Source organism: Hylobates moloch, unplaced genomic scaffold (assembly GCF_009828535.3).
Source record: "Hylobates moloch isolate HMO894 unplaced genomic scaffold, HMol_V3 SCAFFOLD_1, whole genome shotgun sequence".
NCBI classification, from domain to species: domain Eukaryota; kingdom Metazoa; phylum Chordata; class Mammalia; order Primates; family Hylobatidae; genus Hylobates; species Hylobates moloch.
Genome location: NW_026652276.1, coordinates 81,270,567 through 81,296,974, shown reverse-complemented (window position 1 = coordinate 81,296,974; position 26,408 = coordinate 81,270,567). Strand labels below are relative to the sequence as shown.

Below are 26,408 nucleotides of genomic sequence, written 5' to 3'. Positions count from 1 at the left end.
AATCTCTTAGCCATTTAGCTCTTTCTCCATTTTCCTCCCTTCCCCACCCACTGATAACTACCAGTCTGCATTCTGTCTCTATGGATTTACTGGATATTTCATATGCATGGAATCACATAACATGTGACCTTTTGTGCCTGGCTTCTTTTACATAGTGTGAGATTTTGAGGTTCAGCTAACTTGTAACATGTACCAGTAAGTAGTACTTCATTCCTTTTTATAGCTGAACAGTATTTCGTATTACAATATTCCTTTATGTGTTTATAGTAGAATTTGTTTATCCATTCATTTTTTGGTGGACATTTGGACTGTTTCCACCTTTTGGCTATTGTGAATAGTGATGGTGTAAACATGCATGTACATGAACTTATTTTGAGTATTTGTTTTCAGTTTTATGGGGTATGTACTAATGAGCGGGGTTGCTGGATCAAGTGGTAATTCTATGTTTAACTTTTTGAGGAACTGCCAAACTGTTCCCAGCACTCATTGGTTCTTAAGTTTGAGAAAATTAATCTAGGGTACTATCATCTCAAGATACATAGTCTGAAATTTTGTTTACATCAGTGGTTCTCAATTGAGAGTGATTTTTGAGACAATCAAAAATGGCTTCAAACATTTGTCCCCCGGGGACATTTGGTAAAGCTTGGAGACATTTTTGATTGTCACAACTGGATAGGTGCTGCTGTTGTCTAGTGGAGCTAGGGATGATGTTAAACATCCTATAATGCACAAGACAGCCCCACGAACAACAAAAAATTATCTGGTCCTGAATATCAGTAGTACTGAAGTTAGTAAATCCTGGCTTGTACCATCAATTTTATTGTCATCATTAGAGACTAGAGTGCTATAATCTGTCTCCTTCGCATTCATCTTTGATTTTGTAGTAATGTGAAACATTTTCTTTGTTGCTTTTTTTCTTTTGCCATTATTAAAATGAAAAATTCTGATTTCTTAACTGTGCTAGATGAAGACTGAAAAAAAGACTACAAAGATGAAGTCTCTAGTGTTCTGTATCTTTTTGAAAGATGGGTCAGTGCTTTGGACAACACAATAAGAACGAAAGGATGATGTAATAACTATAATTTTTTCACTATTGCATTATTTTAGACAGTTCTTATCATTTTTCCATGTTCTTGTCATTTTAGTGTTTTTGGCGTAGTTTTGGGAATAATTGATTAAGAAATGATGGACTACTAATGCCTCCTAGTATGATAAAATAGCACATTTTCAGGGTATAAGAAAAATAACCACTAATATTCCATAATATTTGATAGATTTGTAATAATGTACAATTAACCTACACAGTAATTACATGATAGAATGAATTGTCTTATTTAAAAATATAAGTAAATATTTATTTTATTCTTTTTTTTTTTTTTGAGACCGAGTTTCACTCTTGTTGCCCAGGCTGGAGTGCAATGGTGCGTTCTCGGCTCATTGCAATCCACCTCTGGGGTTCAAGCAATTCTCCTGCCTCAGCCCCCTGAGTAGCTGGGATTACAGGTGCCCGCCACCACGCCTGTCTAATTTTTTTTGTATTTTTAATAGAGACGGTGTTTCACCATGCTAGCCAGGCTGGTCTCAAACTCCTGACCTCAGATGATCCGCCCACGTTGACCTCCCAAAGTGCTGGGATTACAGGCGTGAGCCACTGCGCCCGGCCTGTTTTGTTCTTGGAAAGACGTCTGGAAAGACAAAGTTTTGAAATGTCTGTCTTCAAAGTTAGTGTTCATGAGAGAAACATACAGATAAAATTTGGATACAGGGTTAATCACTGTGCTCTGTAGCTCCCTGTAAGGTAGATCATTCTATACTCTCAGAAAATGATTACTAAAAGCAGTTTTGATTTCTAGTTCATTTTTAGGAATTTTGATTCTTTTAAAGATTTTGGTATAAAGTTTTCCTCAAATTATCAAAATAATTATATTTTATTTTGTTTACTTTTTTTAGGAGAGAAAGAAAAAATAAAATATACTTGGGGAAGTTGTACCTGCCAGAATTAGCAAGAGCTTTCTTTAAGAAGAAATTTGTCAAACTCAACAAATTGAAGGTTAACACCTGAAGAGCTGTAGTTACTGACCAGGTAAGGTTTTAAAATGTATTTTACTTTTAATTATTATTTTATGGATGGATAGAGAGATAGTATGAAAATGTATTATTTTTAACAGATGTCAAATTATGAATATGATTGATAACCAGATTTTGAAAAGTGGTGTGATTTAGAATATGTATCAATATACCTCATTCCCAAATGTTAGTATTTTTATTAAACCTGGTTATCTCAGCTTAAGGTTTTAATTTGTTAAATATGTTTCCTCTTTGCTGCGATACCTAATTTTGCTACAGAAACAAATTTGACCTGCCAGATTTTCTTTCTGTCTGCTTCTTGCATCACTCATGTATATTCACAGCATCTGGAGTCTGCGTAAAGTCATCAGAAACAACACAGAGGGATAGATAAACTGAACACAGCTGGGAATCAGTTTTGGCCTAGAATATATATATATATATATTCTAATGTATACTGTATGTTGTTTGTTTTTTCTGTTGGTTCTTTAAGTTTGTAAGGTTGAAATGGTCCAAAAGAAATTTTTTTCTTCTTTGGTAATATATTCTAGAGAATTGCTTTAATATTATAAAATATACAGGATTTTCCCCCCGTTTTCAGCCTTTAAAAAGTGCTGTGTGTTGAATGCCGTATTTGATTTGAGGAATTTCAATGAGTATTTGACGGAGATTTTATTTGTAAATGTTGCTATTATGAGGATGAGTTAAGAATGTGAAGTGGGAATTTTGTCTGTATTACCACGTTTTCTTATATGCCTTTTCATTTTAAAAAAGGAATTTTTAAAATTGTGAGTCTCATAAACATGTTTACATGAAACAAGCCAGATACGAAAAATATATGATTCCGTTTATGTAAAATTCAAAAGCAGCCAAACTAATCTGTGCTGTTGAAAGTTGAATTTTACCTTTGCAGGGTGGAATAGACTGGAAGCGGGGCTTGGGTGGCATTTCTGAGGTGCCAATAATGTTCTGTTTCTTGAACTAGGTGATGGTTACATGGATGTGTTCACTTTGAAGATTCCATGGCTATATCGTTTGTGTTCTTCTCTGTATGTGCACTTGAGTAAAGTTCTTTTCTGTATGTGGACTTGAATAAAGTTTGCAATATTGACATTGTTAAATTGTTACCAGGATTCAACAAACGTGATTGGTGGGGGATAATATATAAGTACATTATTGAGTTTTAGTTTATATAGCTATTCGAACTTGTGAAACAACATGGACGAAGGATGAAATGAATCTTAGCATTTAATTTAGAATATAATTTGTAATAATACCATTTTCTAAAGCATATACTTAGGAAAAAGAGGAATTTTGTTTAGGACATAGCGATTTTCAAGTAGAAAAAATTGCTTTGTTGTCATTTTTAAATTACTTAGTTGTACTGTTATTAATTTTTAAAATTTGATTACTTCTTTTTGTTATTTAAGGCCATGTAAGTACACTTGATATTTCTTAACTTCTTCTATGAGGTTTTCAAGCTTGTAAGAGTATCTTCTGTAGTTACTCTAAACATTAAAACTAAATCAGATTGATATAGTAAATGCACTTTGTATTGGTTAACTCTGAAGTTATAATTGAGAAGCACAGTTGAATTTCCTTAGTGAAAAAGGCATATATCTCTACAACATCTGAAATAACACAAAATATCGGTGTAGGTTCTAGAACACTATCTTAATATGTTTAATGTTTATGCTATAGTATTTCTTTTAGTATAATGAGTTCAGTTTTTAAAAGCCTTTGATGCTAATTCAGAGATCCATAATCTGCTCACAATGTCTTTCACATGTAGTTTTGATGGTAACTGACAAGCTGTAAGTTAATTAGCACAGAACTTACTAATGAGGATGTTAAAATTTAATTTAAAAGTGAGGATTTTTATTTGTACACTCTGGACAAATTGAAGGAAATTCAATCATACATATGATAAGCATTTCAGGCACTTTTTCTACATTCAGGTACTTTATTAGATAACAATAAGAAAATATAATTAACTTAATGATAGCAAAGTTTTGAAAGTATGCTAAGATTGCTTGTCTTTAAAACTGGGGATAACCCAAAACCAAAGCAGTAAAATAAGGTCTGTTAATTAGCATGGAAGACAGCTTCTTGAATTAATATGTGGTGTTAATTAACAGGAAGTCTGATGTTGTGTTGTAATTACCACCAATATTTTTGACATACTGAGTGACTGAAGGTGAATTATATAGATAGCAATTGAATAAACACTTTTGTGCTTAGGAACGTTTTTTCTTTGTTTCTGTTTTCTAGAAATATGGACAGACTTCTTAGACTTGGAGGAGGTATGCCTGGACTGGGCCAGGTTAGTATATAGTCTCTTGAGCATTTCCTTGTGTGTAAACTACAAGCCTTTTTGTAGTTAGCCAAAGAGAAAGAAATTATCCCCAAGAAAATCACCTAACAGATAACTTTATGGTAAGAATTGTACCTTATTGATGTTTGTTATCTTGCAACACTAGATAACATGTGGAAAACATTTATTGTCTTAGTTTACTTTTCTCCTGAGAATAAGAATTTTCTGTTATTTGCTTTGTTTAAAATTTTGAGATATGTAGGATTATCAAAGTTGGCTTTTAGGGAAAAAAAAACCCCTCAAAATAGCTTACTTCCTGAATTTACAGTGTAAACGTTAGATGTAACACAAGAAAAAGTAAGCATGTCATCCTGCTTGCCAGATCCAGAAAACTGACCCATAGAATGTTTGTATGTACAGTCTTAACACTGGTAAATTTCTGCTAGTAATTATGATATATAGATGGATTAATAAGTAATCTCTCTCCTTTCCTTTAAATTTGGTATAAATGGTTTCTTTTATAATCTTTTTAAAAAATAAATAAGCTTTCAGTTGTTTTAATATTGTTTATCTTGTTCCATTTGCTGTTGGGCAAATGACCTCTAGATTTCTGCCTCAGGATAGTCTTTCTGCTTTCAGGTCAAGAATTTCTGCCTCTTGTGAGTTCTACACTTTTGATCTGTGCAATCATACATTGAGTTAATACTGATTAACAAAAGAAATGACTGTGTGTTTTTCTCTTCCTAAGACTTTTATGTATGCAATGTATTGTTTTATGACCAAATATTGGAAATATTTTCATAGTCCCTTTTATAATCTCTTTAGTTTCCAGCTTTCCCACATTTTTTTTACTGCTATCAGTGACTTCATCTTTCTTCAAAGTAATCTGTGTTTACTATAGGAAGCAGTTTTTGTTTCAGACTTCATGAAATTTTCAGTGTTTTAGAAGAACTTTCATAAGAACTGTTTGATTAGGTCTATCATGGTTTATGACTTTTATAAAGTTGAAATCTTTTTGTGATTCTGTATTGCATTCTTGGACGGATTTCAGTTGTTTTTCGTTTACTTTTGTTAGTTTTGATGATTTCTCGTGTTTCTTTGCTGTCAGCCTATTTCTTCATGATTCTTCATTTTTGTAACACCTGTATAACTCATTCTCTCAAGAGGCCTAAGCCTCTTTGAACTTGATCCGGAACCTGTTTCCATTCTTTTGTAAACATTCTAGAGAGCTTCTCGAATTTCTCTAATTTATTCTGAAATTAATAGTAATAATGTTCAGGCATGTGAAAATGTGAGAAGTGAGCAGAGGTTGTATGTAGATACTGCAAATTTACCTGCAAATTACAGGTGAAGATGTTGCCTTAGAATTCTTGAGGAAAGTTGTCATCAAATTTAAATATAAAAATAACTTTCCTTAAGCATAGATGCAATAAATTATCCATCTTGGAAATCCATGCTGGAAAACCCCTGGACATGAAATAATGATTTTACTGACCACAAATTGAGCTACATTATATGTCAATGGCGACTTCAAAGCTTTGTATCAAGTGAAAAACTTCATGTTTTTTCAGTAACCTTATTGGTTTCTGATTAATCAGCCATTGTGTCCTTAGTTTATACTCTTTTTTGAAGTTAAAAATCTGCTTAAGAATCATTTCATCTTAATTAGATGATAAACTCAAATAATTTGTGGAACTCTTATTTTTATGGTATCTCTCTTATCCTATACTAGGTGTTTAATTATCTTTTTCTCTAAAATTTTATTTTATCTTGTTATAGGAATAATTTGACAAATACTTATGACGTTACTTTTGTAACATGAAATGTTAAGTGTATTTTTTGCCTAATAAGAATGTGTTGTTTATTATTTATTTATTTATTATAATTTTTTTTGAGATGGAATCTTCACTCTGTCACGCAGGCTGGAATGCAATGGCATGATCTCGGTTCACCATACCCTTTGCCTCCTGGGTTCAAGTGATTCTTCTGCCTCAGGCTCCTGAGTAGCTGGGATTACAGGCATTCACCACCACGCCCAGCTAATTTTTGAATTTATAGTAGAGACCAGGTTTCACCATGTTGGCCATGCTGGTCTTGAACTCCTGACCTCAGGTGATCCACCTGCCTCGGCCTCCCAAAGTGCTGGGATTACAGACGTGAGCCACCGCGCCCAGACTATTATTTATTTTTAATAAGAAGTCCAAGATCTTTGGATTGATAATAGCTATATTTTCATTAGATAAGGCATAGGCACCAATAGTAGTAGAAAAGAAGACACAAATTGGCCCTTCTCTCCAAAAATCAGTGGGAAATGTTATCTTACCATTTAATGGAAAAGGCAGAATTCCCTCCCAAATAGGAGCAGGTCACTTGCTGGTAAGTTTGTAGATGGCCCTCTTAAAATGTGGCAGTAGACAGGAGCAGAACAGGTAAGGGCCTCATATGATTGAGAGTCCTTTAAGGTTATTTTATTTCCTTGATTGAAGAACAAGAATCATGGACATTTTATGGGTGAGTAGGCCACCTTAAATCATGATCTATACGAATAACCTAACTTTGATGAAAGAAATGTCCAAGACATATTTTTTTATATCAGTGTCCAAACAGTTGCTACTTTACTGGCTTGAAGACATTTTGTTTCACTCCCAATAGACACAAACCTGGTGGTTACTGTCAGACTCTGCAAGTTAAAGGCTCACTTCTCCACAGAACTACCCTTACTTCAGATGCCAGCTATACTTCATGTGTCCCCAAGCCATCCACACTTTTGACTGACACTTTAACCTGACTATAAATTTGGAGGTCCTCACAGCCTCCTCAGGTTTGATAATTCACTAGAACAACTGACAAAACTCAAGAAAGTGCTGTGCTTATTATTACAGTTTTGTTATCCAGGAATACAGATAAGGAGGACCAGTGAAATGAAGACACATAGGATGGGGTCTGGGAGGAGATGCAGAGCTCCTGTGCCCTCTCTTCGTGGAATTAGGGCATGTCACCCTCCCTGCACATCAATGAGTTTACCAGCCAGGGAACTCCACCTGGTGTAGTTTTGGTTTCCAGAGTTTTTATTGGGACTTGGCATACATGAACTTGATTGATTAAATCATTGGTGATCAAACTCAAAATTCAAAATCTCCATCCTCCCTTCCCAAATGGGCCTGGCTCAAAGTCTTAGCCCTCTAATTACCGTGTTGGTCTTTATGTTGATCAGCCCTCATCCACAAGCTATCTAGGGGTGTGCACTGAGTCACAGTGTTAGCATAACAAAAGAAACTCCAAGGGTTTTTGAGGCTTTGTGCCAGAAACTCAGGATAAAGACCAGATTATTATGCAGCAAAGACTTGTTTTCAGCCTTGACTTCATTATTTGTAGAAACGATTCAATATTTCATTTGAATTTTTCTTGTACTATTATTTGATACTGATTTTTGTGCCATTTCCAAGAGACATGACCCCCCCTTGAGTCCCAATGCCTTTAATATAACCCAATAGTAGTAAGAAGGTCTTTGGGCTTTGCTCTATGTGGTGATTGGTCATGTTATTATTATTATTATTTTGAGTCAGAGACTTGCTTTGTTGCCCAGTCTGGAGTGCAGTGGTATGATCTCAGCTCACTGCAATCTCACCATCCTGGATTCAAGTGATTCTCCTGCCTTAGCCTCACAAGTAGCTGGGATTACAGGCATGAGCCACCACGCCCAGCTAATTTTTTAATTTTTAGCAGAGATGGGGTTTCACCACGTTGGCCGGGCTGGTCTTGAACTCCTGACCTCAAGTGATCTGCCCACTGCAGCCTCCCAAAGTGCTTGGATTACAGATGTGAACCATTGCGCCTGGCCTGGTCATGTTTTTTAGTGGAGGAATTCACAGTAATAATATAGGAATATCAGTATTATAATCACAGTTGATACTGATATTTCATTGTTTTTGAGGCCACTTGGCCTTAGTTGTTTTATTTGGGAGTTATAGTAGGGCTAGTAGGTAAAAAAGGAACTTGTAAATAATCAAAGTCCCCATTCATTCTAGTTTCTTAATTTTCTCTAAATAGGAGGTGACTTTTCTCTTTTCCAAGGCCATTCCTTCCTTGTTCTCGGATCTCGTTCTCTTGACACACTGCAGATCTCCATTGACCCCTTTCTCTGCCTACAAAGATGTTTAAGTCTCCTGTATCCAAAAACCAAAACTCTACTGCATACTGCCATTAAACCTTTTCTTCCATTTATTTCTAGAATTCCTGAAATAATAGCTTAAAGTCCATAATCTACCTAATTACCTCTGTTCACTCTCATGAGAATGCATCTGGCCAACTCCTGTATTACTATACTGGAATTTTTTAAACTGCCAAGTCTTTGGCCTATTTTTAGTTCTCTTTTAACTAAACTTCAATATCCCACACTTAACTATCTTAAACCTTTCTTTTCCATTAGTTTTTATCATGCTGTCTTTTCCTGTTTCTCATTATGGTATCCATTCCTACAAACCAACTAAGTTTTTTTTTTTTTTTAATATCACATTTTAAAATGTTAATATTGGCCAAGCCTGGTGGCTCATGCCTGTAATCTCAGCACTTTGGGAGACCAAGGGGGCAGATCACGTAAGGCTAAGAGTTCAGGACCAGCCTGGCCAACATGGGGAAACCCCATCTCTACTAAAAGTACAAAAAGCACCTGGGTGTCATGGTGCACGTCTATAATCCCAGCTACTCAGGAGGCTGAAGCAGGAGAATCACTTGAACCCAGGAGGTGGAGGTTGCAGTGAGCCAAGATCGTACCACTGCACTCCAGCCTGGGTGACAGAGTGAAACTATGTCTCAAAAAAAAAAAAGTTAATATTTGAATAGTGATAGGCTAAAATAATCAAATTTGTCCTCAGTCTTCCACTTCAGTTTAACTTACCAGTAGTTTGATGCAGAAATAAAGATGTTTTATTAGTACTATTAAAATTTATAAAGTAACAGCTTTAAATTTTAAATGCATTTTTAGATTTTCTTTGTTAAAGTGCTTACAAACTTGAAATTACTAAAAGGTGTGAGAGTATTGTATTAAAAACATATGTTGCTATAATTTGGCTACTTCGTTGTCTATAACAAACTCCACCTAGGTCTTGGCATCTAAACGATTTCCAAAAGCAGCGGAAACAGAGCCCAAGAGATGAGAATAGCCAAAGCATATTCCGTAGTTTTTAAAAATTTTAGTTTCTCTCTGGGTTCATTTTAGCTTTGGAAATAGTCAATATAAGCTTGAAAGTAGATGGAGCTTAAGCAAAATGTCAGTGGCATTTAGTAACTTGTCTTCAGTTTTAATTTGTTAAGTCAATATTTTGAGTTTCTGTGTATCAGGTATTATATATACTATAACGAATTCCAAGACGAACAAGAATATCAATGCCTAATCCAGAGCCTTACACAAGCAATCATGTTTTAAGTGCCTAGTACACATTGACTACTTTGAATCAGTGAAAGCTAATGCTTATTGTAAATAATGTGATTTGTAAGTACAGTGGAGGTTAGTTTAACTTCTCTTGGGAAAAATGAGACTAACTTGGGAAGAATGGGAAAAATGAGACCAAATTGAGGAGATGATGTTTGAGCTGAGTTTTGAAATATGTGTCAAGGCATATTCAAAAGGCTAGAGAATAGATACATAAGAAAATACTGGGAAAAGAAGCTGGTAAAGGAGTCTGAAGTTGGTTATGAAAGGTGTTGAATGCCATACTTAGTGATTTTTACTTTTTTCCCCTAGGTGTTGTAGTTTCATGAAGATTTTCTTTCTTTTTTTTGAGATATGAAGATTTTTTTTTCTTTCCAGTAGACTTGTGAGATAATTTGATCTGTGTTTTTGAAAAGTAATTCTAGTGGTAGTTTGGAGAATAGGTAAAGGGGAAGAGATTAAAGGCAAAGTCATCAATTACATGAATATTTGTGACTTTCAACCTTCCAGGCATATAACAGGATTATATTTTTCTGTCATCTTTGAAGTTAGCCTTACCATGATTTTGCTTTGACCAATGGAATGTGATTGGTTAATAGGTCACTTTTAGGTGGAAGCTTTAAGAATCAGTGTGTGATTTGTCTGCCCTGGTAATAAACAACATCATGATGATGGAGCGTCTTTTAGCCAGTTTCATTATTGAGAATGACATACAACCTGCAAGTTTTAAAGCAAAGTTAGAAATCACATGATTTCACACTGTGAACTTCTGTGTAAAATTAGAGTATTTTACACAGAAATCACATGATTTCACACTGTGTAGGCCAAACTAAGCACATATGCAGCAGGGTATATAATGCCTATAAGTTGTCACTTTGTGTCTCTGGTACAGACCTCATTAATCTCAGGATGCAAAAATAAGGGAAAATACTGTGGGTGAGTGATCCCAGAAGGCTTCCTGAAGGTGGTGAGATATAGTGTACATTTTGAAGAATTATTTCCGGTGGCTAGATTAAAAAAATTAAATTCATGAATTGAATAGGATGTATTTTGTTATAACTCCCAAATCCTCACAGTGTATAGATTTTTTGTATATTCACTAATAACTTTTTCTGGTTTCTTATTGTGGTGGTTGGGACAGAAATGTTGTTTCAATTGTTTGTCTCAGATTTTGGTCTAATGTTTGGTAGATTAGACCAAGCATTAATTTAACATAGCAATGGAATTGGATTAATTTAACATAGCAATGGAAAAAATGACTGGAATAAATGAAAAAATAATACTGTTTTCATGGATGAGGACTCTTTATATCACCACATGCCAATTCTTTCCAATTAATCATACATTCAACCCAGTTTCAATAAAAATATCAACCAGAATTTTCATGGAAATGGGCAAACTGACTCTACAATTCATATAGGAAAAAATAGTTCAAGAATAGCAAAGAAATTCCTAAAAAGGAAAAGAAATTTGCTCTACCAGATTTCAAAATATATTTTAATGCTATATGACTGAAGTAGTAATATATTGTTGCAGAGATAATCAGGTAGACCAGTATAATACAAAACCCAGAGATACATCCATCAATATATGGGAACTTGGTTTGTAATATAAGTGATATTAAAACAGTGGAGAAGGAGAGGCCTGTTCATTAGATGATGCTGAAGCAGTGGTAGCCAGTAAGGGGAAAAACTAAAATTAGATTCCTGCCTTATTCTATACAAAAACAAATTTGTACCAAATGGATTGAATATCTAAATATGAAATCAAACTTTATAATTTTTTTGTTTTTTAAGATGGAGTCTTGCTCTGTCGTCCAGGCTAGAGTGCAGTGGCGTGATCTTGGCTCACTGCAACCTCCACCTCCTGGATTCAAGAGATTCTCCTGCCTCAGCCTCCTGAGTATCACAGGTGCCCACCACCACGCCCGGCTAATTTTTGTATTTTTAGTAGAGACAGGGTTTCACCATGTTGGCCAGGCTGGCCTCGAACTTCTGACCTCAATTGATCCGCCCACCTCTGCCTCCCAAAGTGCTGGGATTACAGGCAAAAGCCAACATGCCGAGTGCAAACTTTATAATTTTTGAAGATACACCCATTTGAATGGCTATTATCCAAATTAAACAACAACAACAACAACAAAATAAGTATTGGTGAGGATTGGAGAAATTAGAACTCTTGTACATTGATGGTAGAAATGTAAAATGGTACAGATAATATGGAAAACAGTATTATTCCTTAAAAGATTAAACATAGGATTACCGTATAATCCAGCAATTCAACTTCTGGGTATGTGCCCAAAATAATTGAAGGCAGAGACTCCAACAGATGTTCGTACACCAATATTCTTAGCAGCATTATTTATAATAGCCAAGAGGTGGAAATAACTCAGATGTCCCTCAACAAATGAATGGATAAATAAAATGCATATACACTCATTCCTTAGTATCCTCGGGGGATTGATTCTTGGACCTCTGATGATACCAAAATCTATGGCTGCTCAAGTCCCTTAGATAAAATGGCATAGTATTTGTGTATATCCTAGACACAGTCTCTCGTATACATTAAACCATCTATAAATTACTTATAATGCTTAATACAATGTAAATGCTATGTAAGTATATATATTTAAAACATTTTCATTTTTATCATTGTATTGTTATTTTTTATTGTTTTTTCCCTCTGATATTTTCTGTCTATGGTTGGTTGAATCTGTGGATGACAAACCTGTTGATATGGAGGGCTGATTGTACATACAATGGAATATTATTAAACTTTAAAGGAATGAAATTCTGACATATGCTACAAAATGAGTGAACCCAAAAGATATTTTGCTAAGTGAAATAAGCCAGACACAAAAGGACAAATGTTATATGATTCCACTTACATGAGGTACCCAGAGTATCAGATTCATAATGATAGAAAGTAGAATGGTAGTTGCCACGAGCTGGGAAGAGGAGAGAATAGGGAGTTATTATTTAATTGGTACAGAGTTTCAGTTTGGGATGATGAAAAAAGTTCTGGAGCTGGTGTTGGAGATGGTGGTATTGGTTGTGCGACAGTGTTAATGTACCTAATGCCACTGAATTGTTACTTAAAAACAGTTAAAGTGGCAAATTTTATATTTTTACTACAAAAAAGACATTTAAAAGTTCAGTTACTGCATCTTTAAAATAAGGTTGATAATACCTACCCAGATGGTTCTTTATAAGGATTAAATAAACTCACATGTGAACTAGTTAGGTGCATAGCAGATACCCTTCCCCAATCCCCCCATTTTGGGGGGCAGAAATTTTTATGTCTTTATGACCTCAAGATAGGAAAGCACAACTCGAAAGATTCATAATTTGACTACCTCAAGACAATATTACTAATTATTGTCCCCAAAAGACTACAGAAACAAACTTAAAAGACAAGCAAAGATGAAGACAAGATACTGGCAACACATTAATCTGCAACACCATGTGGTTCATTCAGCAGAAGCATAGATAAGTAAGACAAAGAAAGATGACCTCATTTAACAAAAGAATGTGAAATAAGAATGGCCAAAAAAAATTATGAAAAGATACTCAGTGTCACTGTATATCAGGGAAATGAAAACTAAAACAACTATTAGTTAAAAAAAAAAAAAAAAAACCTGTTGAATTAAGTGTTAATGAAAATGTAGGGAAGCAGGAATTCTCATGTAAGCTGTGTGTGTGTGTGTGTGTGTGTGTGTGTGTGTGTGTGATGTTGGTTAGGAATTATAGCTCAGTGCTTAGATCATTACCTGGCAAATAACAGACAATAAATATATGTTAAATGGACACACCATATGTGGTAAATGGTTAAAGTTACTTCGGAGAGCAATTTGACAATATCTAGTAAAGTTGAAAATGACCAAACTTCTGTTACTAAACAATTCCATTTATTCACTTTAGAGAAACTTTTATATGTCTATATCAGGAGACATGTTGAAGAATATTGTTAGAGCATTGTTTGGTGTATTAAAAATTGCAAAATATTTAAATATCTAAATGTGTTATGATGAAATTAATGCAGCAGCTAAAATGAATGAACTAGGTTCTATATATCAATATGCATAATAGACTTTATAAACATAGTAAGAGAAAAATTCAGTTGTAAAAAGATATATGCAACATGAAAGCATGTAAATTTAAGAAACATAAAGTAACACCTTTTTTTAGGGTTATATAACTCCTGAATAAAAATATTACAACTTGTTCTACAGAAGCACTGTCTAGTACAACTTTCTGCAGTGATGGAAGTGTCCATATCTGCACCATTCAATACAGTAGCCACTAGCAACATGTTTGCTAAGTACTGGAAATGTCACTGGAGCAGCTGGAGAACTGAATTCTAAATGTTATATTACTTAAATTTAAAGAGTCACATGTACCTGTTGAGCCCATGAGATGTACCTTGTCTAACTGAATAACTGAACTTCTAATTTTATTTAAATTTATATGGTTATATCTAGCTAGTGGCTACCATATTGTACAGCGCAGGTCTAGATAACTCACAACAAATTCATGAAAAGGGAGGGAGACAAAAGGAACTTCAGCCTTACAATGTTCTCTTTTTAGTACACAAACATAAAACTAAAGCAAAAGAACAAGTCATGGAATAACACTAAATAACATTAAATGACATTAAATAACATTTTTCTTTAGTACTTTTTAGAAGAGCCACCAAATAAAGTCAGAAATTCATTTGAATTTATTTTTTAGTAGTTTTTTATGCCTTACCTAGGTATTCCATTTTCTCTCCCAGTCTTTAATTTGAAGGCGATAATACTAGAGAGGTTACCACAGTATAGATCTTGCAGGGCCCTGTAGAAAATTCTCTTCTGAGTGAGTTGGGAAGCTATTAGAGATTGCTGAGCAAAGGAGTTATGCTTATTAGACTTACATTTTTAAAGAACTTGGACACTCTGAAGATGAAGCTACCACAGTAATGTTTTAAAATAAATTACAGATTATTGTTTTATTTTTATTCTGTATCTGCTAGAGCAATCCTGCCATGTAATGAACCATCATAGATTATTGTGTACAATTAGTCTTTTTTTATATCTGTCACATCTGTCATAAATACAAGCTTTAATTTTGCTATAAGCACTGGCATAGTAGTATGCAAATGAACAGACCTTTACAAAATTTTTTTATAGATTTTCTTTATATTCCTTGAGTTATTTAGCTTAGCTGTATTGACAGTATTTATATGCTCATGAATATTCTGGTTACCTTTTTTTTCTTTGACTTTGAGTATCTGATGTAATCCTTTGTACATTTATGAAGGGCCTTTCTAAACATTAGTAGATTAATTTGGGCATTTTCTCTTCTTAAGAAGTAGAGAAGGGTCAAGAAATTTTAATTGTTTTATTTCTTAGCTTAACTACAAATAATGGTGATTTTGCTTTAGAAACAAAGCAGAATTACAAGATGCCTTTAACGTTTTTCTTACTTGCTGCTCTTGTGAGGTTATAATTTTATTAAATATAGTTCCTAATCATTCTATTCATATACTCTGATATTTATACGATAGAAAATTAAGAAAGGGGTCAGGTTAAAAGCAAGCTAATTAGAGCATATTCTTTCTAGTTGTCATTGTTGTGTGATTATTCTGAATACGTATTAAACTCTGTGAAAAATAGGTGTTCCTGAGAGGCCTCAAATCTAGTCTTGAGGGTTCTCAGATAAGTAAAAGGGACATAAATTTTCCATAGGTACATGATAGTTAACCCGTGTCAGTTTGTTTGAATATTTTAATTGTGATAGGTCTTCTTTTGAGAGGAAAGGTCTTTGACACCTGTGAATGCTAAATTTCTATTTTGATATGCAATTATGATAAACAATTTTGTTCAAGTTCTTAGAACGGAAGGGGATTGATGATAAATTTTCAGTTACAGTGAAACTGTCCTTCAAATTAGTCACATTCTGACGAAATAAGAGAAAAAATAAAAATTGTGAAAAGTAATGAAATGTTTAAAGTTTTAAATATAAAATCAAGGATATGATGGCTCTATGACATCTGATACCATTTTTGGTAGAAAGAGTATATGGGGAAGAAGACAGAAGAAGATATCTCTGTCTAATATGGGAAATTAAGACATTGCAACATAATCTCAATATTCCAAATATATGGGACATTATGATCAAAGATCCAATCTGTGTCTTTTCTTTTCCTAGCTTCAACATTGTTTTACACATTTGATTTACTGGTTACATTGCTGATTTGGCACATTGATCTTTGGATTTCCTATCTTAAACTTGCATAATTTAACTTGTAATTTTTCAGTTCATGTTATCATTTGGGAAGTTCTCTAATTATCAGATTCATTTAAAACCCAAGCAGGTAGGACTGATTCTCTTACAACACAGACTCAAGGTGGTTCTCTGTGGGATGTTGTCTGGGTTGAGTGCCCTGAAAGTATGCCACCAGAGCAGGGCAGTGGTCTCCACTGGGCAGCCTCTCAGTGCTGCTTTTTAAGCTGTTGCCCGTGATTGCACAGGCTCTTCCCTTCAGAAGACTGAATGCCTGTGAAGGGCGTGATGGCTTAGGGACCATAGAGTAAATAATAAAAATCATAAAAATTACGGTAGTTGTACTTTTCTCTTACTCATTGTACATTTCCCCCTCTTTTTACTCAGTTACATTCTTACCTGCCTGTGGTAATTTTCTATTCCCTAGTGTTGTAAATACCGGAGCCTGAGTTATTAGAAGGAAAATGCTTACCAAAAGTAGACAGTAGAATGACAAAACCTAGTTTTTGAAAAGTGCACCATTCTGTTTTATAGAAAAGGAAAACTTTCACTTCATAGGAAACAACATATTTCACTACCTAGTAGAATACGTTTTTGTTGTCATTGTATAGCTATATCACTATACGGAGATGATTTTGATTTTGCTTTAATTTGTACCTGGTTTCACGGTTTCCGGTTATTTCTCTCCCATTTGTGATTTCTGGTTACTGTATTCATTTCCTGATTTCTACTATATAGACTAGATGATGTCTTTGGATTTTTTTTTTTTTTTTTTTTTTAAGACGGAGTCTTGCTCTGTTGCCCGGGCTAGAGTGTGGTGGTGCAATCTCGGCTCACTGCAACCTCCGCCTCCCAGGTTCAAGCGTTCTCCTGCCTCAGCCTCCTGAGTAGCTGGGACTACGGTACAGGCACGTGCCACCACGGCTAATTTTTTGTATTTTTAGTAGAGACGGGGGTTTCACCATGCTGACCAGGCTGGTCTTAAACTCCTGACCTGGTGATCTGCCTGCCTTGGCCTCTCAAAGTGCTGGGATTACAGGCGTGAGCCACCGCGCCTGGCCTCTTCGGATATTTTAAAGCTCAGCCATTCTATAAGGCTTTTGCCTTGGGAGCTTTCAACTTGAAATGGTATGAAAATTGTAGTAATATAGGGAGACAGCCAGATACTGTGAATAGGGAATGTCATTGTAACATCTAGAAAAAATGTATGGATCTATAAAGAGAACCCACATATTTTGAAATGTGTATTAAAATTTTCCTCTAGAATTTAAAAAACTGGGGTGGGGGAGCAGAGGAGAGCCAAAAGGACTGATGCTGAGTACCTTCCTTATTCTAATATGAGGTATTTATGCACTTAATCTTTTAATCCTCACAACGATCCTACATGGGTAGGGATAATTATTTTCATATGATAGGGTCGAGTCACAGAACTAACAAGAAGTGGAGCTAGAGCTGGAACACAACTTTTTCTGATGTCCCAGCCTATTTACATCAACATTTCTTTAGGTAGATAAAATCAATAAGAGTTGTCATGGCTACTTGTTTCATAAATTAATACAGTTTAAATAGTCTTGTAATTTTTATTGTAGATCGAAAGTAAGATGCTTGCTTTTTAAAATTTTTGGGGAATTAAAATATTTAGGAGGGATTTTCTTTATCCTGACATGTAATACTTGGCCCATGTTTTAAGACTGTTTAAGGAATTCGTGAATATTTCATTTTATTCCCTATGATAATGTGAATCTTGACACATTGGTAAAGGTAGAGGTTACAAATAATACAACTTTTAAAAGAAGGTTTACATTTCTTACTTTTTTAAGTTTTTAAAACGTTTTCCTTACAGTCCAGAAACTGATTAGCACTTCTGATGGCCAAAATATGTTGTTTTATTTAAAAAAATTATTTTGGGAAAAAGGCTTCTCTTGTTAAGCTAATTTCAGTGACCAATCTTGTTGTACCTTGACTTGTAATAATGAAAAAAGAGGTACAGAGAGCTGTTTTATTTGAATAATAGACTTGCCAATTAGCCATCAAGTGCTTCCATCTGTGAAATTGTTGATCAGATGGGTTAGCTGGGATGTTTCCAGACTAGGGCATCATAAATGGCACTTGAAAACTCTCACTTTAATGATGAGGTTTCAAGTATTACACTGCTTGATGCTGTGGAACCTTTTTCTCCTTTTGCAGTACCATGTTTTTTTAGAACATACTGATCCCATTTATGAATTCTGTGGCATCAAGAGAATTTGGGAGACCTGCCACTGATGTAAAGTTCTGCCTAATCTGCTGCTCTGGCCTGTGCTGGGATTACACCAGAGTGCTAACAGCTTCTTTCATAGCCTTTACAGTAATGTTGGTTGGGGAGCTGACTGGCACAGGCAGGTGATGCTCATTGCTTGTGGGCCATGGAGTTGGCACACTTTGGCAAGTTTCTTTGCACTTTCCCATTAATATAAACTCATTTTCAAATATCTCACCCCCTTAAATAAATGTATAGGAGCATAGTAGCCTAAGACCACATTAGTGTTGAGATTTCTACATGTACCCCTTGTGTGAAACTTGTGTGAAATGACTTTAGCATCTGTCTTGTACATTTTTGAAGGATTTAAATTGCTTATTGGTAATTATTACATTTTAAAATTTGTTTAATAATAGCATAGAAATATAAATTTCTGGAAATAATTGTTGTATGTCTTTCCTTACTGTTCCATATCTTCATTGCTCATCCTTATATTTTATAGGAAGTTTCCTTTTTTAGTAAGTTGACTTCCTCAAATGCCTGTGCATGTGATTAGATGTTAGAGTCTCTGAGTGACATTTTTCCTTGGTAGGACTGTACTGTGCTTTTCTTTTCCTGTAAATCCAAATTCCTGTAATTTGGCCAGACTTCTGGGTTACCAGTCTGTGTGGGGTCAAATTCATGGCCCATGTCACTTTTTGGACAATAGCATGGCCTTCTGCCTGTCCTGGCACAGGTTTGGACCTACCAACTCACTATGAAAGGCAGTATATATTGGGCAGTGGTAAAAACCCAGGGCTCTGGAGTTAGGCTAGATCTAGACACTGGCTGAGATCCATGGAAGGGGAAGAGAGAATGAGAATGCAGTGTAAATGTTCAGGAAAGCAGATAGTTTAGGATCTTGTTCCTATTCTTCTTCCAGAGTAGATCACAATTTAGCATCATTCCGAGACCCTTCAACCTCCTCAAGTGGACAAGCTCCCAATGAGAGAAAAGTATCAATTTTTAAAAAGATTATGTTATTTTGCCAGGTGTGGTGGTTCACGCCTGTAATCCCAGCACTTTGGGAGGCTAAGGCAGGCGGATCACCAGGTCAGGAGTTCGAGACCAGCCTGGTCAGCATGGTGAAACCCCATCTCTACTAAAAATACAAAAATTAGCCAGGCATGGTGGCATGCACCTGTAATCACAGCTACTTGGGAGGCTGAGGCAGGAGAATCGCTTGCACCTGGGAGGTGGAGGTTGCAGTGAGCTGAGATGGCGCCACTGCACTCCAGCCTGGGACAGAGCAAGACTCCATCTCAAAAAAAAAAAAAAGGCCAGGCCTGGTGGCTCACACCTGTAATCCTAGCACTTTGGGAGGCTGAGGTGGGCAGATCATCTGAGGTTGGGAGTTCGAGACCAGCTTGACCAACATGGAGAAAGAAACCCTGTCTCTACTAAAAATACAAAATTAAGTGGGCATGGCGTTGCATGCCTGTAATCCCAACTACTCGGGAGGCTGAGGCAGGAGAATCACTTTAACCCAGGAGGCAGAGGTTGTGTTGAGCTGAGATAGCGCCATTGCACTCCAGCCTAGGCAACAAGAGTGAAACTCTGTTTCAATTAAAATTTTAAAAATTACGTAATTTTTTTTGTCTGCCTGGCCACAGTGTCTTTTTTGTTCGCAAAGGTTTGTGTGTTGTTCTCTCTCCACAGCAAAAATGTCCAGTAGTTAATAGATAACCTTGATTAATCAATAGGTTTCCCTTTACAGGTGAGGAAATTGAGGCATGTAGAAATTAAGTAAATTATTCAGTATATTAAGACATTTTTAAAAAGTGCCTTCAGAGCAGAACTGGAAGACTGTCTTTTTAAAGTGCTCCTCTGTAGAGCATTAAAGGAAGTATAAGAAAGAGAAAATGGAAACAGATGTGACCATGTTGATGGACGAATAGAACTTTCCTTCTTTGACCACTGCCACTTTTTCATGCTCTTTAAGTATTTTTCTTCTGATGTGTTTTCTTTTTTTGAAAATAGAGACAGAGTCTCACTATGTTGCCCAGGCGAACTCCTGAACTCAAGTGATTCTCCCTCCTCAGCCTCCCAAAGTGCTGGGATTATACAGGCATGAGCCACCATGCCTGCCGTTTGATGTATGTTTTTCTATCTGTTCCCTTAATTCCTCAGAAATAGGCACTATGTCATCTTTTGCGTGGTATCTCAAATAGCATTGTGAATAGATGAATGCTTAGTGAAATTAGGGTAGTGGTCCACAGTATTTCTAGGAAGCCTCAGAGATTACTTCTGTCCCTTAACCTTTACCATGCCTCAGAACTTCTGAGCCTTTTATGCTTCTAATTAACAGAATTCAGGGAGTTTTTATGAGAAACAAGGTATTTTTAAATAGGTAAATAGTTATTTTTAAATAGGTACCAGTATGTGACATGTTACTTCAGAATACAAATGGGCATATGTTGAATACTAAGTTTCCCTGTTGTCTCTGTTCCCTTCTTTAGAGACAACCTCCGTTACCAGTTTATGTCCTTCCAAAGATAATTCTATGTTAGTATTGTCCAGTGGAACTTTCTGTGGGGTGGAAATATATTATATTTAGCTGCCCAGTATGGCAGCCATTAGCCACATAGTGCTACCGAGTCCTTGAAATGTAGCTGGTATGACTGAAGAACTAAATGTTCAAATTGTATTTAATTTAAAATGGTTTAAATTACATAGCTGCATGTGGCCAGTGGCCACTATATTGGACAGTGCAGTGTACATAAAACTGGATCCTGGAGATTGCGTCATCCCATATCCATAGATATAAAGCTGCATGTTTTTTCTTAAAGGATGGCTTGCTTTCCCATTTTTTTAGACAAACCATGATTTACTTAATTAGTGCTCTACTGATACACACTTAGGTTGTTTCTTATCTTTTGATTTACAAACCGTGTTGTAGTAAATATCTCATTGAAAACAGTATTTCACATGCATTTTCCCAGAGGATAAATTCCTAGAAGTGGAATTACTGTGTTTAATCAGTGTAGTTAGCCTGATATGGTAGAAAGAATACAGGATTTGGCTTTGAATTTAGCCTTTACTACTTAGTCACTTTTTAGACACTGATTAACTTCTTTGAACTTCAGCTTCCCCATTTATAAAATAGGCACAGTAGAATCCACTTTGCCAGGATTATGTTATTATTAGAAGTAATATATGTAATGGTCTTCTCAACTGGTATTAGGAGCTTAAATTAGGAATGGTAGATAATGAAAGCCCTACTACTATTACTTATTTTACTAATAAGGAGATCATTGTAAGCCTAGAGGCCTATGTTTAATGCTGAATTGTGGCAGAACCTTCAGAATAGCTTTGCTTAGCCCATTTTAGGTTTGTAAATATGGTCTCCACCTTTTATTCATTTGGTCTCCACCTTTTATTCATTTAACTTACCTGAATTTTATATATATATATATATATGTATATATATATATAGCCATCTGTAAATTACTTTTCATGTGCTATTTTATAACTTTTTTATATCAACTGGCAAAACTGTGCTGCCTTGCCTGTTGACTGATAGTTAAATTTAAGCAGAGTCACCATATTAATAAAACACTGCTTGTATTTGAATATTTTATGGCATATTGGTCGAAAACAGGGAAATGAAGATGCTGATACTATTTACAAGCAGCTATAGGTTCTAAAACTGGATGAATTATGGAAGCATATTATGAGTTTGGATATCATTTTTTTCTTTAGTATTTTCAGTGATGTTACTTATTTGAAACCCTTAGAATTGCATTGAAGAATTAAACTTTGCAACTTGATTCCTTGACCAGTTATATTTTATTTATTTATTTATTTATTTATTCATTTATTTTGAGATGGAATCTTGCTCTATCACCCAGACTGGAGTGCAATGGCATGATCTTGGCTCACTGCAACCTCTGCCTCCTGGGTTCAAGTGATTCTCCTGCCTCAGCCTCCTGAGTAGCTGGAACTATAGGTGTGCACCACCATGCCTGGCTAATTTTTATATTTTTAGCAGAGATGGGGTGTCACCATGTTGGCCAGGCTGGTCTCAAACTCCTGGCCTCAGGTGATCCACTGCCTCAGCCATCCAAAGTGCTGGGATTATAGGCGTGATCCACCGCGCTCAGCCTATGTGTTATTTTTATATTCTTAATACACTGGCAACTATTAATAAGCTCATTTTAAGTTTTCCTTGACTTCATTTTTTATAAACATTAAGGAAGGTCTGTTTTCAAGAATTTACACTTTCATATGAATCATTTACTTTGGAATTAACTTATTCAAAGTCATTTAAAGAAAAATTAATCTTTTAAAAACCATTAACCAAGATGTTTACAAGTATGCTGATTAAGAATCAATTTCAGGAATGCTTTGTATCTGTATGAGCAAGAGGGAAATGTGCTTTGCTTTGTTTGTTTGTTTGTTTTGGTAAATCTGAGTACCTAAAAGGCTCATTTGGGAGTGAAACTCAAGGGGAAAAACAAACAGTGTTAAATTTTATACCTAAATTTAGTATTTGTTTCTAAATCATATATATTATGTTGAAATTAGAATTGCTCTTTTTTGGTATCAGTAACCTAAATATTAAAAGAAGTTTATTGTTAGGAGTAGTAGTGGCAGCAGCTGTGTGCCAGACACGATACCAAATGCCTTACATATGTTATCTCATTTAATCTTTACATTAACCAGTACCATGTGGTATGATTAGCACCATTCACAAGGGAAAATGGGTCATAGCTTTAAGTGGTTAAGATAGGATTAAACCTCAGACTTGGTCTTTCTAATTCCAAAGTATCTCTGCACCTAATCAATATTTTAGTTTGGGAGATTGTCATTCAGATTGTTAATAGACATTGCTATCTGTGTATATACTGAACTTATAAGAATTACCCAGTGCAGAAATGATTGTTCTTAGTTTATGGTGATGGTCCCATGGCTGCATGGGACCCACAGTCACATGACTGTGAACAGTAAGTAGTGTATTTTTCAAAGTGTATAAGCAGGTACATTTGCAGTAATTGAGATGATGTGCTGTAGCAGGAAGGTGATTAGACTATGGATCAGGAGATATGGGTTCTGGTTCTCAATGTATGTCTTGATCTGTAGCCTGCACAAGTTATTTAATTTATATACATTTATTTTCCTATCTGTATGCCTTTAAAAAGTATGATTATACTCTCTGACTGCTTAATTATTACAAGAATAAAAAATGATGAGAAAAATCTAAAAACATTTTGTAACTCTCTGACTACTTAATTGTTACAAGAACAAAAAATGATGAGAAAATCTAAAAACATTTTGTAAAACCATCTAGTACTCAATAAGTACTTTAACCTCAAAGATGAAGGTCTCCAAGCACATAGCCTTGAGGTGAGTTGTAGAGCCCTTGACGAAGCATCCCTAAGGTAGTTTTTTTCTTTTTTGCCTAGAATTTCTCTCAAAGAATCCTTGGAACTATATTTAGAGCTATAAATTACGAGAAATGAAGTTCAGAAACTGCGTTTGTGTGTGCACATGTGCGTGAGCATGTATTCACAGGCCCTATAACGCAGTTATATTGTAGGTAAGGTTAGGAGAGTTTTTTTTTTTTGGAAAGAAAAACTTCTCTTAAAATTTTTTTATTTGGGCCTTTCTGAATGAGTACTATTTTTGCCAGTGATAACCTGTATTTGTTGAGCTGCTGTAGTCATATTATCTACTCTGTAAGCCTTTTTTCTACTCTTTTAGACTTGGAAAAGCATTTTACTTTGTAATCACTGTATATGAGAATGATCACAAGAGGAAGTACTAAAAAAGGCATTCAATAACTTTATAATACTTTTTGAATTTTGAGAATTTCAGTATAGGAGTATTTATAGGCCTTTTGTATGTTTTTAATAGCTTAATTGAGATATAATTGACATACAGTAAACTATAGTATTTAAAGTATATAATTTGATAAGTTTTGACTGTATTTACTCAGGAAACCATCACTGCAATCAAGATGGTGAACATCCATCACTCTCAGAATTTACATATGCCCCTGGTGTAGTCCCTTTCCTTACACTTCTCTCCCCACCCCCAGACTACCACTGATTTGCTGTCACTATACATTAGTTTGCATTTTCTAGCATGTTAATCAATGGGATCATATAATAGGTACTCTTCTTTTTGTCTAGCTTTCATTATTGTAATTGTTTTGAGATTCTTCAGAGTGTGTATTCATATTTTTTTTGCTGAGTAGTATTTCATTGGATGGATATATAACACTTTGTTTATCTATTAACCTGTTCATGGATAATTTGGTGTGTTTTGGTTTTGGGCTGTTACAGATAAAACTGCTGTAAACATTATGTACATGACATTGTATGGACAGGTGTTTTTATTTCTCTTGCTTAAATACCTAGGATTAGATTGGCTGGACTATATGGTAGGTATATGTTTAACTTCTTCAAAAACTGCCAAATTGTTTTTCAGATTGGTTGTATCATTTATATTCCCACCAGCAGTGTGTGAGAGTTCCCGTTCTTCCACATCCTTGCCAGTACTTGATATGGTTAATTTTTTTAATTTAACCATTTTCTAGTGGGTAATAGTATCTGATTGTGGTTTTAATTTGCATTTTCTGGATGACTGATGATGGTGAGCATCTTTTTATGTGCTTATTTGCCATTCATATATATATTTTAGGGATATATTCATGTGTTGCCCAGTTTTTACTGGGTGGTTTATTTTGTTAATGAATTTTATGAGTTCTTTATATGTTCTGGATAGAAGTTCTTTATCAAATATATAATTCGCAGATATTTTCTCCCAGTACATGGGCTTATCTTTTTATCTTCTTGACACTTTTTTGAAGACCAGAGTTTTTAATTTTGATAGTTTAATTTATAAAAATTGGGCCACGCACGGTGACTCACGCCTGTAATCCCATGATGTTGGGAGGCCAAGGCGGGTGGATAACGAGGTCAGGAGATTGAGACCATTCTGGCTAACACGGTGAAACCCCATCTCTACTAAAATACAAAAAATTAGCCAGGCGTGGAGGCATCTGTCTGTAGTCCCAGCTACTCAGGAGGCTGAGGCAGGAGAATCGCTTGAACCCGGGAGGCAAAGGTTGCAGTGAGCCGAGATCACGCCACTGCACTCCAGCTTGGGAGACAGAACGAGTCTCCTTCTCCAAAAAAAAAAAAATATATATATATATATATATATATATATAAATTTGTGTTATGAATTATATTTTGGTATGATAATTAAGAAATCTCTTCCTAACCCAATGTCACAAACATATTCTCTTGTTTTCTTCCAGAAGTTTTATAATTTTTAAATGTCGCATTTATGTTTGATCCATTTTGAATTGTTTTTCATATATAGTGCAATATATGGGTTATGCTCAGTTTAACAAAATATGTTTTGCATGTGGATATCCAGTTACTACAGCACCACTTGTTTAAATCCTGATGGCCCTTTATTTCTTGCCTTACTGATCTGACTAGAACCTTTAATAAAATGTTAATAGAAATGGTGAAATGAGCATTCCTGTCTTGTCCTGATCGTAGGGGGAAACATTCATTCTCTGACCATCAAACATGATATTAGCTGTACATTTGTTATAGATACTCTTTATCAGGTTGAAGAAGTTTCCTGCTATTCCTACTTTGTTGAGACTTTTTTTTTTTTTATCAGAAGTGGATCTTGGATTTAGTCAAACACCTTTTCTGCATGTATTGAGATGATTATATATGACTCCTTTGTTATAATAAGATGATCTTTTTTATTCCTTGTAACAATTCTTTGCTCTGAAATTGGTTGATATAATATAGGCATTCCACGTTCTTTTCATTAGTGTTAATGTGGTATATCTTTTACTGTCTACCTATTTGGATCTTTATTTAACCTATTTGAAATACGTTTCTTGTAGGCAGCATGTAGTTAGATTTTGAGATGTTGTGTTTTGCTTTTTTTTTTTTAAATCCAGTCATAGTCTCAGCTTTTAAATTCAGATATTTAAGTAATTTACATTTCACAAAATTATTGAATGTCATTAAGTTTAAATCTTTCATTTTGCTGTTTGCTTAATAATTTTCTCATTTGTTC

At 35.0% G+C, this 26,408-nt stretch overlaps 1 protein-coding gene across 1 annotated transcript in view; it reads left to right on the top strand.

The window, feature by feature from the left end:
• Window positions 1–26,408, top strand: part of PSMD14 (proteasome 26S subunit, non-ATPase 14) — a 102,917-nt gene that overhangs the window by 6,111 nt on the left and 70,398 nt on the right. Inside the window, exons 2-3 of the mRNA XM_032755574.2 lie at window positions 1,951–2,083; window positions 4,339–4,390. Of these exons, the coding sequence (XP_032611465.1) occupies window positions 4,343–4,390 (48 nt within the window). The 5' untranslated portion in view covers window positions 1,951–2,083; window positions 4,339–4,342. The remainder of the gene's footprint in view (window positions 1–1,950; window positions 2,084–4,338; window positions 4,391–26,408) is intronic.